Raw genomic sequence first — 17,929 nt, 5'->3', positions numbered from 1 at the left:
AGAGCCCCTGGCTTATCTCTGTAAGATGTCAAGCATGCTGCAGTGTAGCCAGCGTGTGTCAGAGCGGGCTGAAAGCCCTCACTAGCACCCCATCCCTTTAACCTTGGTGTGTCATCCCACAGCTTGTCATAGGTGACAACTTCAGCTGAATTGAAACCCAGATCATTACGAGTGTGTTTCTTGACACAGGGAACGAGGGCCTGCTGTTGCTTGGCAGCGCACCAATAAGTAACCAGACACACTTCGTTCCCTATTATGTAATAGCTATTGCAAAGTAAAAGTCAATAATATGTGAGTGGCCAACAGTTCAAGGATGCATCTCACAGTCAGGTGGCACACTCCTGTACATAGAGTTGCTTTTTAAATGCATGAGGTTAAAATAGACACTCAAATTGACATCCAAACCCAACAAACAAACACCAAGACAATCAAACAGCAAAGAGGAAATAGTTTTATAACCCAAATGATGTGACCAACTAAAGAAACTCAAAGTTTACTGAAACAATGCAGGAAACTGAAAGTGTTGGTTAGTCTTGTTTAGGGAACAGCTGTAAGTGACTGAATAAAAAAGTAGGTGTGAACATTTTACTGTACTTTATTCTAGGATTTTATGTGTGTTTTCTTTTTCCTCCAAACAAATTGCCGAGTCAAGAAAACCCATATGCATTTTAATAGCAACTGGACGAGTAAGGTCATAGATGAAGAGGATGCTTTGGTGCACAGAAAAAACAGAGATATTATGTTGGAAGAAAGCTGTATCGCTGTTCCAAGCCTAACTAAATGGATCCTAGGCAATCTTTTCCCTGTTTCTCAAAGGTTAGTTTCGAAATCTGCAATCAAAAGCAGACATTCGGAGCAGTGATTTTGAGCTCTTAGTCAACCAGGAAAGTCTTGCCAATATAAGAATAGAACTGTTTTTTTAGAAGGTGTCATGTCAAACTGTACAGTAGACAGATCCCAATGTCTCCACCTTAAATCTGAGCAGTTGTATTTGTCAAGAGTAAACATTAAGCTTTGAATAGTCTGACTTTTATAAGCATAACAGATTTAAGTTTTGTGGCCTTTAATTAATCACAGGTATAGAAAAAGCTCCTGAAGTACCTCTTATTTCCCACAACTTCTCTTGCATCTGTTAACTAGAAGTGAAGAACATTATAAAAATACAAATCATGCTTAACATGATTTGTAGTTGAGACAGTGTATGGTAATAAACTACTTTGAGAAGTCAAATGTTTGTAGGTTTAAAACAATTGATTTTCCACACTGAGAAATGCAGGAGGGCTTTCTGTCCATGTTGCTAATAGAGATGATTTTAAATAGTCCCTTCTTGCAGTTAACCACAGTTAAAACTACTCAGCTCTCTTTAGTTCCCACGGGATGAATATTGACTGAATAATTACAGCTATAATCTTTTCACTCTCTACAAAAGTTCTCTGCAGAATTATGTCATTAAGACAGAGTGTACTGTATATAACATGCCTATAATTCATTTGTGGTTAATGGCTCCTACCTACTTCATTTTACCCATTTTCCTTTATATTTGGAACTTCATGAATGTTTTGTCAAGAGGTTTATGAAACAGATGACGAACAGAACATCAAATTTTTCATCCATATACATAAAGACACTGACTTAATGGTAAAATCACAGGAAACATCCAGGTGCCTAAGAAGAATAAAAAAAAATCTTTTAAAAAACCCTATGTTTTATTTAAATTCCGTGTCTTAAGCACTGCGACAAAGTATATTTTTTAAATCTGTATAAGACTGAAATATGCTTGCTCCTCACTGCCCTCCCTCCAGATAAGAGTCATATCTACAACATATCTACAGTATTTAATAAAGATGTCCAAATCAGCCAAAGTTTTTACATAAATGTTTCAGCACTTAAAGAGAAACATTTAATTTTCTCTCACTCAGACAGCAAAATTAAGCGGAAACGTAACACTCCTCTGAAGAAAGAATGCACTAAACCCTTTCTCTCTGTGGGGAAAGGCATTGTCTTAATGAGATGATTTAACAAAACAGTTTAATTCAAACAGTTAATAACTCTGTTCTTATTTAAATGCTTAAATGTTGGCCAGTTAACCCTATCTGATCAATAATAAATCAGTATTTGGGAGTCTGAATTAGTGTTTTTGTATTGCAGATTACTGGAAGTTATTTGATAGGGCTTTCTACAAATTCTTTGGCTACATACATAAAGGAATTTAAATACACATGAAAGCAACTAGTTACAAGTACCTTAAAAATAGTACACATTTACAGATTATACAGAGCAAAGACAGCAAATTGATGAGAGATTTTCAAGGATTACATTACTTACAACATCCATTTTTACATCCCAGACAGAAGGTTGTAGACAAACAAATTGAGATTCTTAGATTTAGAAATCTCTCTGCAGAGCTTCTTGACCACCTAAAATGCCTCAAACTAAACTGTTGCCTCATGTAATGTTATAGCTTTTAATGATGACTTATAACCTGCAGTGTCTGTCTCCTTTTTTTTTGTATTTTTTTTTTTTTGTCTTTTCAAGAATGTAGAAGTTCAGAAACTGCTCATATAAAGAACAGAAATAATAGTCGTATTCCCATATGGAATTATAACCATTTTAGATTATGTCTTTTGAAGGTCTTTCGTAAGCAAAATATGAAAGCAGAAATCCATGTCAGTCCTCAGAAAAAGCTTAGGTTTATAGTGATTTTTGTGAAAATGCTTAATTTTCTTCTTGTAGTATTTTTTCTATTTCCTTATCCCAGTTTTCATCAGGTTTTTCTGATTCTGTCACAACCTCATACTCTTGAAGCTGTTGCTGTAATTCCTTTTCCCAATCAGCAGTTTCTTCTACAAGAGATAAAAGATGTGCAAGAATTAAAATGATATTATAGAATGTTGCTTATTTATATAAAACTAGATGAATTTGCACTGAATCTCTCTGTCCCCCAAACGTTTTGGCCAATTCTCCTTAAAAACTAAAGAAACTTCAACATCAGAAAGTTCATCTTATTGACCGTAGAATTAATATATAAGTTTATATTCCTATGTACATACTATAATAAAGATCCACAAAGCAAATATGCAGCTTAGTCATAAGAAGTGTCCCTTTGCAAGCTCATTTCCTACAGTCTTTCAGTCTACTGTCAATTGAATATCCCTTTATACTTTTAAATCTACAGAAAAAAATATATGCAGTTCAAAAGTTTGTTGAATAGACTGTTATGGGAAAAAAAAATCAAGATCAAATACTGTGGATAATTTAAGAAAAGAAGCAGGTATTCTTGCTGACACTTGTGTCTAGGTGAGCTCATTTAATCAGGGTTAAAGGTAAACATATTTCATGCTTCAGGGCAAAATATGAGTCAGAAGGCATTCCTGTATTGTTAATATCTGGTTTAATTAGCCCTACCTATCATATACAAGAGTATGGGGGAGGAGATGGGTGTTTGATGTGTTACATGTTGGTTAGTACTTCAGCCTAGATATGAAGGTACGTAATTCCATAGTCCAAGTCAGTAAGGCCAGCTGAGATCTCTCTGAGCAAATTACACATTAATGACTTACTGAAAGACTTCCAACAAAAAGCTAAAGGCAAGGAACTGACATTGCTTTTAATAATTCCTCAAGCTTGGATATGTATTGGAAAAAATGATAATTTCAGAAAACAAGGATTCAGCAACATCCAAAAGACATAGTAAAATGAATTCTGAAAACTGATGGCAAGATGATAAACATCTACATATACAAGTGTTTTCATAGTAAATAGTTCATTGTGTATGGCCAAAGTCTCATCACCACAGATTGTTCTCATGTTTTTTTACACTGATATTAGTTCTTCCGATTTAAGTACAAGCCCTAGTTTATTCCTTCTCATCACTCTGAAAGCCATTTGTTAAATTTTAACTGTTTCAAATGCTGTAAACGTTTTGCAGCTGAGGCATCTGCAAGCTCACAATCTGGGGCAAATACTGCCTTTTTAAGCTGGTGTCACAAGAAGAAAACACAGCCTGAATTCCAAATACTGTACTTTTATCTACAAGGATGTCAACTAAAGAAACTAAAACTCATACACAAAAGGTGCTATGAAAAAGAAGGCAGGGAAAGGAGGTAGACAGAAAAAAATAGTCCACCGTTACTTTCATAAGAGAGTCATGTAAAAGTGTTAGATTCTTTGGATTTAAACTCCTGACAGCTAACATTCTTTAAAAGATGTGGTTTGACTGTGGTAAGAATTATCATTAGTTTCTGCAATATTTCATTGCAGGTTGTTTCATCACTTTGAAAAACAGTCAGGAATCTACTTTCTGAAATTGAATTACAGTTTCCTTTCTCAATCAACCTTTCTTAGAACTACTGTATTTAAGACATAGGAGGTAACAACAGCTTTACCTTCTACTACTGAAGTCTCTTCTCTCTTTTCGCCTAGGACCAGCTGTTCCATTTCTTTTCTTAGGTCTTCCTGATTCAGATTACAGGCATCAAAAGCATCACTCACAAATTCTGATACACCTGGACTTGTGGAGATCTCTTCCTCATCCTGCAGTAAGATAGTTTTGTATAAGCTTATCCAAAAAGAGGAAAATGTCACCAATACATACTTCCACTTATGTAACCGGTTGCCTTTTAGATAGAACCAGTGAAAAAAGAAACCAAATGCATTACTGACAACTATTTTTCTTTAAGAGTGTATTTGTACAGACAAAAATGTTAGATAGTTCTAGTGAAAATTATCTGCTTTTCATCCTAGGTTCCTTTTTGTGTTCTTTAACAACTTTAATTTTGTTCAGAAACAATAATAAACGCATAAGTAGTTTAGAACAGTAGCTAAGAGTAATATTAAATTTTGACCACAATCCAGTAACACAATTCAGTTTTCTACCCACAAATAAGATTAAGACTGTTCTTTGGAAATCTTTCTAGCTTAATTTAGTCCACTGCATGTTATTGACAAGTGGATGCACAGCTCTGCTTCTGCCAAGAGTATTCTCCTGCACTGGTTTTACAATCCAGAATGGACAAGGGTCTTTACTTGTCTAAGTTAAAGGCTTTTGCAGCATCAAGCAAAACGCTTCTTGCCGTTGCAATAAAAAATAGTGTTGTTATTGCAATGCATCATTTAGATTCCTCAGACTTAAGCCTGACAAGTGCTGAAGAGCTGGATGGAATGTTGCACACAAATATACTTTATGAAGGTTTCCCTCATGTCTAAATACAATGCAAACCTTCCGCTGCAAATATTTTGGAAATGTCACTCTTCAGATTAAAAACATATTTTATTATAATGTGCAGGATACTAATGAAAGTGTTCTTCAGATGAATTACTGCCTTTTCTACTGAAAATGGGTTTAAACTGTATGCACTAAAAACTAGCATCACTTCAGAACAGGAGCAGGTTAGGACTGTCAGGTATTGTATTATGGTTTCATAGCATAACTTACTAACAGGGATGCATAATTAACTATTAACAGTTTCACATACTAAATATCAGATTAAATATAACAACATTTTACCTCTTGAGATTTTATTTGAGGCTTTATTGTAACAGGTGGTGTTTTTGGCCGTACTGTTTCTATCAAGAGGAAAAAAAAAAAGATAGATTAAATTTAAATATATAAATAACTCATTTAATCTACGTAATTAACTGTACAAGGAAACACTGTATTTTAAGTTTTAAGGAATCCTGGTGGTTAAAGGATGAATTCAGCCATAGGCGAAGCATTTGCAACAACAAAATGGAAGAGAAGCTATTTTCCATTTTGAATTAAGGCAAATTTAGCAAGCCATTTCGTCATTATTTAGCTCCAAATTTAAATCACATGAATCCCTCTGCCCCTCAAAATGATCCAAAGAACTACGTACATAGGAACACCTGGGAATCTGAAAGAATATCTTTTATAAAACACAGACTGCACCACATGTCACAAGATCTTTCAAGTTACAAAGGTATAGACTTGAAATCCAGTTACTGCTTATCATAGAAGTTCGCAAACTCGCCTGCTGGGCCCTAGTTAGCTCTTAGGCACACCACACTACACCTGTGTGCATAGCCCTAAATGCATATAAGACTGCTCTGCAGCCTTACCTTCTTTCACACAAGCAAGTCACTGAAAAACAGACCCTAGAAGCTGCTCCCAGTTTTCTAGGAAAAGTCACCCTATATTCTGTATTTAGTAGCATAGTGTTAGGAAGACAATGATTGTTTACAAGCAAGGACAGTTCTTTTCTTCTTGGTGGGTAAAGGAACACCCCAGCTTCCCCTGTCATGCAACTATGAGGGTAGAGGAATCACAACAGACTGCCAGGTGGCTGCAAGAGCAATTAACATACTGGGCAAATTGTGGTAGTGATGGAGTGCTTGCTTAGCAGTTCTATTTGTTTAAACATGCAGAGCAGCTCTGAGCTTGCAGCTCTGCTTACTTGCAGTGTGCCCAGGTGGACCCCTCCTGCTTACTCAACAATTTCTGAAGGGGGAATCTTTTTCAAATTTAATTTTTAGAATTAAGATCAGGGCTAATTAAAATAATTCCCTAATTAGTAGCTGAGCTGTCACTGCTTATATAGCTCATATACTCAATGCACACTGCTCTGTCCTATCTGTCTCCCTTTCCAGCCTTCGGAGGATCTAACACCCAACACCACAGCCAAAGAGGGTCTGGCACTCCCTGCTTGGGGAAGCTGTAGAACATGGCAATAACTCTTCATTGTTCAGCACTGAGTGCCCAAAGCACCACGCAAGAGAGGTGCCTCAAGCTTCATCTGCTGCTCTCACGCAGAAGCAGCACGGCAGCTCGGCACTGGGCCATGCACCAGTCTGATGTGACTAACTTACCATTAGCACTGTTCTGGATATACTGGCCTGGCATCATCTCCTCCACTGCTGATGTACTCACTGCCCACAAGATAATTTCATTCCCAAGTAAATAGTTACTAATAACTGGAGAAGGACTAGAACTTGGCATTTTGTTATAGATCTTACATAGTCTCTAGTCTAGAATGTGAAATGTCTTCCAGTTGTCCCTTCTTTTTTCCTTCACATCAACCATGCTAATTTAACTTTGTGAAAACAGCAAGTAAGGAAGAGATAGAAATAAAATGGAAGGCAATTAATTCTATTTTACAGAAATCAGTCAGCTTTGAGAAGAAACTCTGAACATTATGACGAGTTACCAACAGGCAATTACTTCCAGATTTAGCCTCCAATTAGGGAATCAAGCCTTCAAAAAGCTGTTTAAACCAAAAATAACCCAGATGATTCACAGCTTCCCAAACCTATGCATTTTTCAAATCAAACAAAACATGTATTTACTATAGTCTGGTAAATGCATCTTTGCCATCACGTAATATATAGTCACTGCAACAGTAAATCTATGTACATAGCCTATACCGGTATTCTGAATTCTGTGAGAATCCCAACAAGCCAGAAGACAGCACTTCATTTTTTTTTTTTCCAAACAAAGATATGTTTTGTTTTCAGTCACAATGGTAATTTTACTAGAGTAACTCTTTGGGTATCATCCAGCAACTTTCTCTTTGACGGGCAAATTCCAAGAGTTTGGATGATTCAAAGGTAACAGTTTTGTTGTTTAGTAGGGTCAGTTGCCATGTCTCGTGTAGAGTTGAGGCATTTCAATCAAAACAGCCATATTCTGGCAAATGTATACTGTACTGCTAAAGAAAAGAGTTATCTTGCCCTAGAACACACTGTTTAAGACTGCTCATTTAACCACATATTTAGCTTGTAAAAACCTTCAGCACTGTAGTGTGACTTCTATTTGACTAGACAATCAGCCAAAACAGTAGCATTTTTTTTTTCTAAAATTAGTTCACTGAAACGATGATATGCAGGAACAGAAATCAAATAAAAAGCTCAGTGGAAAGAGGAAGCACGCTGATAGTAAACAGATTTCACAGAGAATATGCTTATAAACAACAGTGAAGAAAATATTTTTTTGCCAAAATTTTTCTCACCTTTCCAAATGCAACTTTTTGATCTTTACAAAGGACTGAATGCAGTACCAAATAAAAGGATGCACTACTCAAAGATCTATTGTGAGGCACTACAGAAACCAGAGCAGAAGACAGTCACTACTCTTAATAGTCTATAATATAATCCTATCTGTTGGTGTAATAAAGGATCCAGAGGGACAGAAATAAAATAAAGATAAAAATCACAACAATAAAGAAATCCAAGATATAAAGAGAAAAGAGATAAACGCGTTTAGATGTCAGTTAGGTGCAAAGGTTTACAAATTCATGAGAATCCCAGTGATTTCCTGAGTCGATGGCATGTGCACAGGGTAACAAACAACACAATTTGCTTACAGAAAAAAATAAAAAATGATAGCTGAGTATGGTGGGAGTGTAGAAGTGATGTGACATGAACAGGTAAGTAGGAAACAAGCCTAAACGCAGTCTGCACTGAAAGGTAAAGACAAAAGGTTTCTATTATGATGAAGGAGTTAGTGTAGGACATTTAAGAATACTTTTCTATACATGAAGAAAAAATCTAAGACTCAATTTCCACAAAGTCATTAGTTGTTCCTCCAATCATATTTCCTCTAAAAGGAAGAGAGAAAAGAACAAAAGGAGAGAAAAGAACATGCTTACCAAACTACAAAGACAGTAGGAAAATTCACCATCATGTAATTCTCAACTTCATTTTTCGAACTGTCATGTATTTCAGATTAAAGGTACAGAAAAGAAAACCCAAACGCAAGTTCTGTACTCCTTTGCTTAAAGCAATCTTTTAAACTGTACTGAGCAAAAGAATTACATCATTATAGTTAATACATTTCTACACTGTCTTTGTCAACCTTCCCAAAGAGGGAACCCTAGTCCCTACAGCGCGCTGGCTAGCAATAGTTACTCTCCTCAGGTTATCCTCCTCCAGAGGGCATATGGCCTGTGGTCACTCTGCACATATTTCGCCCAGATCTCCTCGTACTCCATGTAATATGCTGAAGTGAGGCCATAATTTCTTTTTTTTCAAGCTTACCAAGCCTGAAATAGCATGAGCAGTGTGATTGATGGCATGCTGCTCAACATAGGCACATGTTTGATTGTATACAGCCCACTGGGACAGCAGACAACTGTCCTGGATAAAACAAGTCAGAATTGGTGCCTCCTGGTCTAAAGTAGATTCTGGAGTGACCTGTCCTCTCAGGATTGCTTGGATTTTGACTCGGAGAAAACAACTTTGTTCATTCTAGACGGGGACCTTGCCTATGCTAACATACGTGCACTCAGAACAGAATCTATGAGAAAGAATGAGACAAACTGAAGCAAAGGCACACATACACACCAAAAAATAATTAAGGAAAAGTCCTTTCTGAAAAGATATTTTCTATGCAAGTCTTGCTCTGTAATTCCACTTGTAACCTCCTCTTCACCCCAAGGTTCAGCTGCCTGTGTTCAGAGCCAAGGCTTAGCTGAGTAACCTTAACTCATGTTGTGCAGAAAACTGGCAAGTTATGCAAAAGAGCTGTGAGAAAGTCTGTAAAAAGATCAGACAGGTGAAATCAGAAACTCTGGTAGGATTAGAAAGATGGGATCATTAGCAGTGCACGAGGAAAAAATATCAATATGGGAATACATCAAAAGGGAGAGAAAAGAAGTCAACTTGGCAGTGATTAGTTGATTGTCAGTCAAGCCAGCAGTGTAAACATGATGTCAGCATTAAAGGATTTAATGGATAATAACAATTAATTGATGTTTGGGATATGAGACTGTTCTAAGGTGCAGGGAAGGCTTTCTCCTTCTGCCCAGTGCCTACTCAGCCTGCCAATATTCTTCACGTGTCTTATCAGAGGAGGTAGGCATATCTAGCTTAAGCTAGGATTTAATGGGCAACAAGTTATCTTTTGTGACCCAGACAGTAACTGCTTTATACTCTTTGAGCTGCATATATTCTTGCTTGCAGAATTCGTTTGCATGCAGATAAAGGTGTCTAGCGGTTCATAAGAGTCAGTAAGAATGATCTGTTTAAAGTGATCAGAGTAACTGAAGACATCAATGTTGAAGTGGCTTTTTCATCTCAAGGTTGAATCTCAGGTAGTCTCCCAGTCCCCATCTTCCTCCATTTCCATAATACACTGTGCACCTTTTCACATCCTGAATGTGTCTCTGCCTCCACCACCACAGTAAAATTCTACTCTCATATCACTAACTCTGGCCTGAGGCCTAAGCAAAAGCCAAGAGCAAACCACATGCCAGCTGGCAGGACTAGCTAGTACCTCATCTTATCCGGTGAGCCTAAAGTACCTCACAAATCTTTCTGACAAGTCAAATAAGCACTACAGAGACTAACAGTGTCCGTGAATGGTTGTAAGCCAAGTACAAAATTTCATTTCTTAAGATTTCCACTCTTCTGACGGAGGTGGCTGAAACTGGAAAATGGCTTAAAAGCACTAGGAGCTCCCTCTTCCCCCATCTGGACAAAGAGATCAAGTATGATGACAGAAGATCTGATTTCACAGGAAATCCAGGGTAAAAAACCAATGTCACCTGATATATACAGTCAGTATGCATGTGTCCAATCACTGCACTGACCAGTGTCCAAACAAATCCTTTCCATACCTTTCAGTTGACTATCCTCTTCTCTGCCTTTGTTCTCTTCTTTTCCTGCTGCTTGCTGTTGAGCTGCAAGTGCGGTGAGTTGAGCAGACTGTTTAATAAGGGATACTCTGTAGAAATAATTTCTCCAGAACACTTCCTCCTTTACACTAGAGAGAATAAACAGATTTTGATTACTACATTTGGAAATATAGTTCCTTTTACTATCTAACAATGAAATAAAATTAAACTTGTAAAAGGAAGGGGCAGATATAGCTGCCTTTTAAGTAAAAACTTAGAAATCTGTAATATTATCACAGTGTAAAAAAATCTATCATTGTGGAAGTTCTTGATTTCTTACAAGACAGTTACGATGGACAGTTACGATGATGATAATAACAATAATAGTTATTTCTTTAGAAAAGGCTTAACAGCAGGTAGCAATACATCATTTGGAAAAATATCATGCTGTTCCACCTCTCTTGCCAATTATGTAAACAAACCTAACAAGCCAAATTACCCTGTTCATTTGATCTTTAAAACCAACATTCTATCATTGTCAAGCAACATTGATCGATGTCTCGGGTGGAACTGGAACATCTTTGATCTATAGGCAGAAGACATCCCTAGATTGTAGCAGAACTGTTTCACTATCTTCACATACTTCAGCATGACCACAAGACAATAAATAACTTGAAAATGCCATCTCAGAAACTACCCCCTCTGACAAGCAAGAGATAATCCCATTTCCTAGGTAATGTTTCCCTCTGATAATTCTCCAGCAAGCAAGAAAAGACCCAGCTTTAATCCAGAGGGAACAGAAGCCAGAAATGGCAAGGCCCTTGAGGAGGAAAATGCATAGGTCAAGAAAGAAAGAGAGGAGTGAAGTTACCTTCCCCACCATTCAGGTAAACATTGACTACTGAGACTAAGAACAGAAAAAAATCCCAATTAAGCAATGGGGTAAGGACAGGAAAGGATAGCATGACTAGAGACTGAAGATAGAGCATCAGAGACAGATCTGTTGAAGGCCTGGAATATGAACAGAGCTTTAGGACTGTCGGCAGCAAAGAACAGCAGGGAATGGGGTAAATAAAATAAGGAGCTCGGAAGGCTTATAACGGGAGGAGATTTAAAATAGAAAAGTGCACAAAGAAAGGTATTTTCCTTCCTGTTTCCATGCTCAAACAACAGACTAATGTTGGGAACTACTTAGAATGTTTACCTATGAAACAAGCTTAAGGAGCAAAATCTGGGACTGGGCAAGGACGAACAGCCTTAGAACAAAGCTGGGTTCCACAAGGCATACCAGAACTGGTGGGACAGAGATCTCACGGATCTTTGAGTTAGGTCCACTAAAAGGAAAGCAGTCACAACACAAAGCTCTTTCCATTGCCTATTCAAACTCAGTTTTTCCTACTTGCATGGCTGCTGTTTTGTTATATATTTCACCATTTCTCCAAGGGGTCTCTGACTATCTCTAAGAACCTTTCTGAGGTGTCAGTTACACCAACAGATTTGAACATTTTTATTGCTGCATTTACCTTTACTTGAGAAAATGATTTTCAATTATTTTAGCACGCTGGACATGGAAAAATTTAAGGCCTTTCCAATGCTTACGTCAACATGCTCTTACTGTTCTTTCCTTTAAATGCTAAACTGCAATGCACATGCAATATGCAATGCACTTGAAATTAGCAGATATAAAATAAATACAGAGGAACAAAATAAGGACAGAATTGAAGTGAAAGGAAAAAGGAATAATTTACAACTATTTACAGACACATTAAAAGTACAACCATACAGAATTACCACCAGAAACTACTTACTGTTTGGGAACAAGATCAAACCTCATCCTGTTGAGAAGCTCGTCTTCTTGTAACATCACCATTGCAACAGGATACATTTGATCAAAGTCAAAATTGAACTGCACACCTGCTGGAGGATCCCGCAGAAAGTTGCGTTTATCCTTTGAAGAACATACTTATGGTCATAAACTGATACCAGAAAATGGATACAATAGTTCACACACAAGCCATCTACTTTGGCTCAAGTTGATATTGAAAGAGCTATTTACTCTTGCACACGATCAGTGCAGTGACAGACACATTAAATAAGTACACTGAAAATACATAACTTAATAAGGCCAGACAAGCTTACTTTGGAAAAAAAAGGGGAAGTTTTATCCTCTCCAACAGAAAAAGTTCAGATCTAACAGGAAAAGAAGTACTTACTGCTGATAAGGCCAATATTTGTTGTTGAATTGTCTCTTCGTCATTGCTGTCTACCCAGGGAGGAACTGCTGCTTCTGTTATTGAAAGGAAGGAAATAATTACCTTTGTATTACTTTTTCAGGGAAAAAAACCACTTAGCATAAAGTAACATATAATGTCACAAAACTAAGGAGACTTACATCAGTTAGCCAACTCCTTTTTCCTAAACTAAGCTCATCGCATAATAAACTCTATGAAAAGATAATTGCTTATTAGAGATAAAAAAAAATAAATAGTTGCTGATTTTTGTCATTATAAAAGAGAAACTGTGGGGTTTTATTTGCAGTGTGTTCAATTAGAACTTGGTGTTTCTTAGTTTAGTTACTGAAGTAGTGTGTATAGCTGGCTATGCTGCCTGCAAATAGAGATTTCTAGATTCACTTTAAACAGGTAAACATTGCCTAACAAGTTTTCCAAATAATTCACTACTGTATTAATTTCTATCACCCAGAAGACACCAATTCCTTTACGATGAAGAAAAATAAGCTATAAATTTATTATAAATTACAATATGCTATACACTCGATAAGCATACTTGAGAGTTCAGCTCATTTATCTACTTATACACGTACTTCCAAAACCATTCGGTACACTGTACACAGAGAAAAATATTTTAAATATATATAAAACTATTAATTTTTTCACTGTCAACACAAATGCACCATACAGATATATTATGATGTATCTGTAACAGTGAAATACCTGTACACTCAAAACTAACAACACTTATCTGCCTATGCACTTGACATCAGCAAGAACCTTCACCCACATGGATTCACATCTGATGCTAATGCTTCTTTCCAGGCAACTGTCTCTCTCCTCCTCTGGCCAATTTAGCTACCTATTTTCATGAAACTTGTAGAAATACATTAACAGAAGCCAAAGTTTACTGAGACAAAAAGATAAAAATATAGACAAACATGATGACATAAGCATTCCTGCAAGAAACCAGACTAACACACTAACTACAGACAGCATGAAAAATTTTACCATGATTCATTTAAAACCAGGTCACTGTCAAGACTAACAACAGCACCACTAATTATTCAAACTGTCAGAAATTACTGCATTCAGGTAACACATTAGAAGAGACAAAAGTCAATGATGAATTGCAATGTAGAAAAAAGACGGTGCTTATTTTAAAGTCTCAAATAGTCAATAGTATATGGGTGGGTAGCTCAAAGGATTTAGATCACAGATAATTACAAAGCAAATGACTTATAGGAAAGCAAAAAAGCAATTACACCTTTAATGTAAGCTAGCAACTCCTACAGAACAACTAATTAAATACTATAGTGCAAACCCTAACCCATGTTTTTAATTTCATTACAAAAACGTGACATGATTGCTAAAGCTCAAAAGGAAGACAATCAGCACACCTACCTTCAATACATACACAGGCTTAAGACTCAGAGGAACAAGAGATCAGCTTCGCTAGCACAGTGATCTTTGAGTTAATTTCATAAAGCTGAATTTGTTTAAAGCAGCAAATTAAACCAACTGGATAACGTAACCCTAACTTCACTTAAAAATGTCATCTTTCTATTCCACAATATATTTTAAGTTCTGCCATAATGCGTTTCATTAAACAGAGTTTTGATAGATCAGGTTTAGATATTGCTCAAATATCTGGCTTCAAGCAAATTTTAGCTTATGTAATATTATACATTATTGAAAACCCCACACATTACCTGATTTTTTTGTTTGCTGCTCTTGGACAAATTTTTTCTGTTCCTTCTGAAAATCTCCGATAATTGTCTAAAATAAAAATTAAAGAACCACAATAAAAAAAATATTCCTTCCGTTTCATGTTCACTCAGAAGGCATTTCACATAAATGATACATTCCCCTTTACAGAAACAGTAATTTTGCCTTTTAAAGTTTAAACTATGGTGTATGCTTTCAAAATTATATTTACAGTTTTATCAGAAATTCATTTGGAAGACAACATGAACACTAATTATAACAAGAAAAAAAGAAGGCAAGGCTTCATCTCCCCTGCAAGGGTGTCTGAGAGACAGGAGTAGGAGGAGGGGTCTAGCTGCTTTCTCCCATGCCTGCCACTCCCGGATGCACAGATCCACCAAACCTGGGTTGTTTTTGGCCCATTCCCTTTCTGTTCCACTTCCAGGCTACCCTTGCTAACAAACACAGGATGCTACACAGCCATTATTGTTGCTTAATTTTCTTTTTCTCTGCCAAATTCATGACTCAAAGCACTGGAAGAACGCTTGCTGGCAGAAGTTAAGCAACCGCAGCTGGCAGCCGGGAACAGAGAAGGCAAGAGATAAATGCGAGGGGCGAGGTGGGGAGAGAACAGGACAATAGTACGCTGTTTCGTGAACCCACTGGGTCTTATGAAACCATACCTGTATAACTCTTAGTCTTAGTATACAATATACCCTGTCTTAGTATACAATATCTACAAAGCTGACCTAACCGAATCCTGCTTCAGAGATGCATTTAAGATGCAAGCTACAGCATTCATCTTTCCATCTAAATAAACTGGGTGGAAAAAGCCCAACAAACACATCTTCCAGCCATCTCCCAACTGCCTATCTCTACAAATTCTTCCAGCCTTTCCTCCTATGCCAGCGTTTTTCATATTCTGGTCTTCTTCCAGCTTATCTACATCCTGGAAGAACAAAACATGGGTGCAGTACCGAGTAAAGGAGAGTGACCATTTTTTGGCATGTCTACCCCTAATAAACATTGCAGTCATAAAATCTATCATGACAGGAGATACCTCCCCTTGAAATACATAATTCCTAAAGTCAGCTAAAAGAAATGTACCATTGTCATGTACCACATTTGCCACGTTACAACAGTAAGCAAACAGATCTTTCAGGTCAAGTATCTAGAAATAAAATACCTTATCTATGATACTGTCAATTTTTCCTTCTTCTACAGACTTCTTTATCGTCTGTGCTGTTTCAGCAACGGAATCAGATATCTTTTTTGTAGCAGCAGTGGCAAAATTGAAGAGGTAACCTTTCACAGACAAGAAGAGAAACACCAGAAAAAAGCATCTCTTTAGACATTTGGATACCTACTTGAAAGCTTCTTTCAATATCATTTACCCTAGCATCTGGCCTACAAAGAACTCCTAAAATCCTATTTATCCTCTTTCTAGTGCTGTGGTGATGATCAAACTGTTATTGTTCACAACTTTCTGAATGAAGCTGGTGAGGGGGTTGGAGAACAAGTCTTACGAGGAGCAGCTGAGAGAGCTGGGGTTGTTTAGCCTGGAGGAGGATGAGGGGAGACCTTATTGCTCTCTACAACTACCAGAAAGGAGGTTGTGGAGAGGAGGGAGCTGGCCTCTTCTCCCAAGTAACAGGGGACAGGACAAGGGGGAATGGCCTCAAGCTCCACCAGGGGAGGTTCAGGCTAGACATCAGGAAAAAATTTTTTACGGAAAGGGTCACTGGGCACTGGAACAGGCTGCCCAGGGAGGTGGTTGAGTCACCTTCCCTGGAGATGTTTAAAGGACAGGTTGGTGAGTTGCTGAGGGGCATGGTTTAGGGATTGATAGAAATGGTTGGACTCGATGATCCAGTGGGTCCTTTCCAACCCAGTGATTCTATGAAATGAAATAATTCTAATGCCCCTTGAAATATTGCTTTCCAATGAATTTTCTAAAGGAATGCGTCTCTCCTAATTTCATTTAAGTGTTCTGGAGACATTAAGCAATAAGGTAACTTTAGCAACAGTATTAAAACAGAATTATATTTTCTTAAGAAAAGCAACATGCAGAGAAAGTCTCACGAAATAAGGCAGTCAATGCATGAAAAAATTCAGGCACATAACACTTGAGAGTCCTTCAAAGGTCTTAAGACAGAAGCTTGCTCTTGATATTTGCCCTTTTCCAGCGTCTCCCTCTTTTTAGCTCCATGATAAACAGTGTGGCCCTGCTTGTTTATTTTTCTGAATACGTTCAGTGTCAGAACAGCAATAACAAACATTTCCAAAGATTAACTAGATTTTTTTTATATTAGCAGTGCTGAAGTGAAGAAAGGTGACAGGAGAAAAACTATGTAACATGGGCAGTTGCCTTGTATTGTTTGTTTTTAATTAAGGAGAACACACTTGCAATCAGCAAGATGTGTATCACTAACCTTTAGTAAAATTCAATATCAGTTTATTGACAAAGGTCTTAAAGAAACGTTGGTACTGTTTATTTCTCAGATAATGCATCACAAGCACTTTATTATATCCCAACAGTTGTATTATAACCGTAATATCAGTTAGAGTATACACGACACAATATCAGCAAGTGCCATAGTAAATACAATATAGTTGCAGAGGAATCTAGATACACCAGAGCACTGAACAATCATCAACAGGATGAAATACAAGAAAGCCAGATTCTGCACCTAGGATAGAGCGACAGTAGGCACAAGTATCAACTGGGAGAGGAGCAGCTGGGGAGCAGTTCTACAGAAAGGGATCTGGGGATGCTGGTTGACAACAGGCTTAATAGGAGTCAGCGGTGCCCTGGCAGCCAGGAGGTCAAACCACATCCTGGGGTATATCAAACTCAGTAAAAGCAGCCAGTCACGAGAGGTGACTGTGCGGCTGTGCTCAGCCGTGTTGCGACCTCACCTACAGCACTTTGTACAGGCCTCAGCCCCACAATTTAAGATGTGAAATTCCCTGAATGCAACCAAAGGAGGGCAACAAAACTGATGAAAGGGTTGGAAGGAACGTCCTGTGAGGAGCAGCTAAGGCCTTCGCCCCCCTGTCCCCGCTCCCTGGACACTCACTGCCGAGTCCCTTGGCCTGGCCGAGCAGCGCCTCCGAGTCCACCTGCAGCTCCGCTCCCTCCGAGCCCTGCACGGCCGGTTCCGCCACCTCCTCCTCCTCGGCGGAGCTGCTCCTCTCCTCTGCCGGGAGAAGCTTCTCCTCGCCCCCCCGCTCCAGTCCCAGCCATGAGCCCAGACCGCGCAACATGGCGGCACGCCGCCACCCGGCCGCTAACGGCCACACCCAGCCCCCGCGGAAACCCCGGCTGCCCGCTCCTTCCGTGTACGCTCCTTCACTTCCGCCCACAGCGAGGGGAAGAACGGCGTTCTAGCCTTCGTCTCTCTTTCTCCGCAGGGGAGGGGG

At 38.2% G+C, this 17,929-nt stretch overlaps 1 protein-coding gene across 1 annotated transcript; it reads right to left on the bottom strand.

Moving 5' to 3' along the window:
- Window positions 1-579: 579 nt before the first annotated feature.
- Window positions 580-17,838, bottom strand: SYAP1 (synapse associated protein 1). Its single transcript, XM_009565588.2, has 9 exons — window positions 17,587-17,838; window positions 15,693-15,811; window positions 14,512-14,578; window positions 12,782-12,855; window positions 12,377-12,516; window positions 10,572-10,717; window positions 5,507-5,565; window positions 4,386-4,533; window positions 580-2,843 (listed from the first exon to the last, which is right to left on the bottom strand). The coding sequence occupies exons 1-9, from the start codon at window positions 17,771-17,773 to the stop codon at window positions 2,716-2,718; spliced, it is 1,068 nt and encodes a 355-aa protein (XP_009563883.2). The 5' UTR covers window positions 17,774-17,838; the 3' UTR covers window positions 580-2,715.
- Between the last annotated feature and the right edge of the window lie 91 nt (window positions 17,839-17,929).

The sequence above is a fragment of the Cuculus canorus genome, chromosome 1, assembly GCF_017976375.1.
Source record: "Cuculus canorus isolate bCucCan1 chromosome 1, bCucCan1.pri, whole genome shotgun sequence".
Classification (NCBI taxonomy): Eukaryota; Metazoa; Chordata; class Aves; order Cuculiformes; family Cuculidae; genus Cuculus; species Cuculus canorus.
This window is presented reverse-complemented; position numbering and strand designations above follow the sequence as displayed.

Bases quoted from the DNA above. Each gene is read 5' to 3' on its own strand.
- SYAP1 (XM_009565588.2), bottom strand. From the start codon at position 17,773: ATGTTGCGCGGTCTGGGCTCATGGCTGGGACTGGAGCGGGGGGGCGAG. The intron at 12,517-12,781 runs GTAAGTACTTCT...TGTTCTTCAAAG, and splicing joins AAATATTGGCCTTATCAGCA to GATAAACGCAACTTTCTGCG. The intron at 2,844-4,385 runs GTAAAGCTGTTG...TATCTCTTGTAG, and splicing joins AGAGACTTCAGTAGTAGAAG to AAGAAACTGCTGATTGGGAA.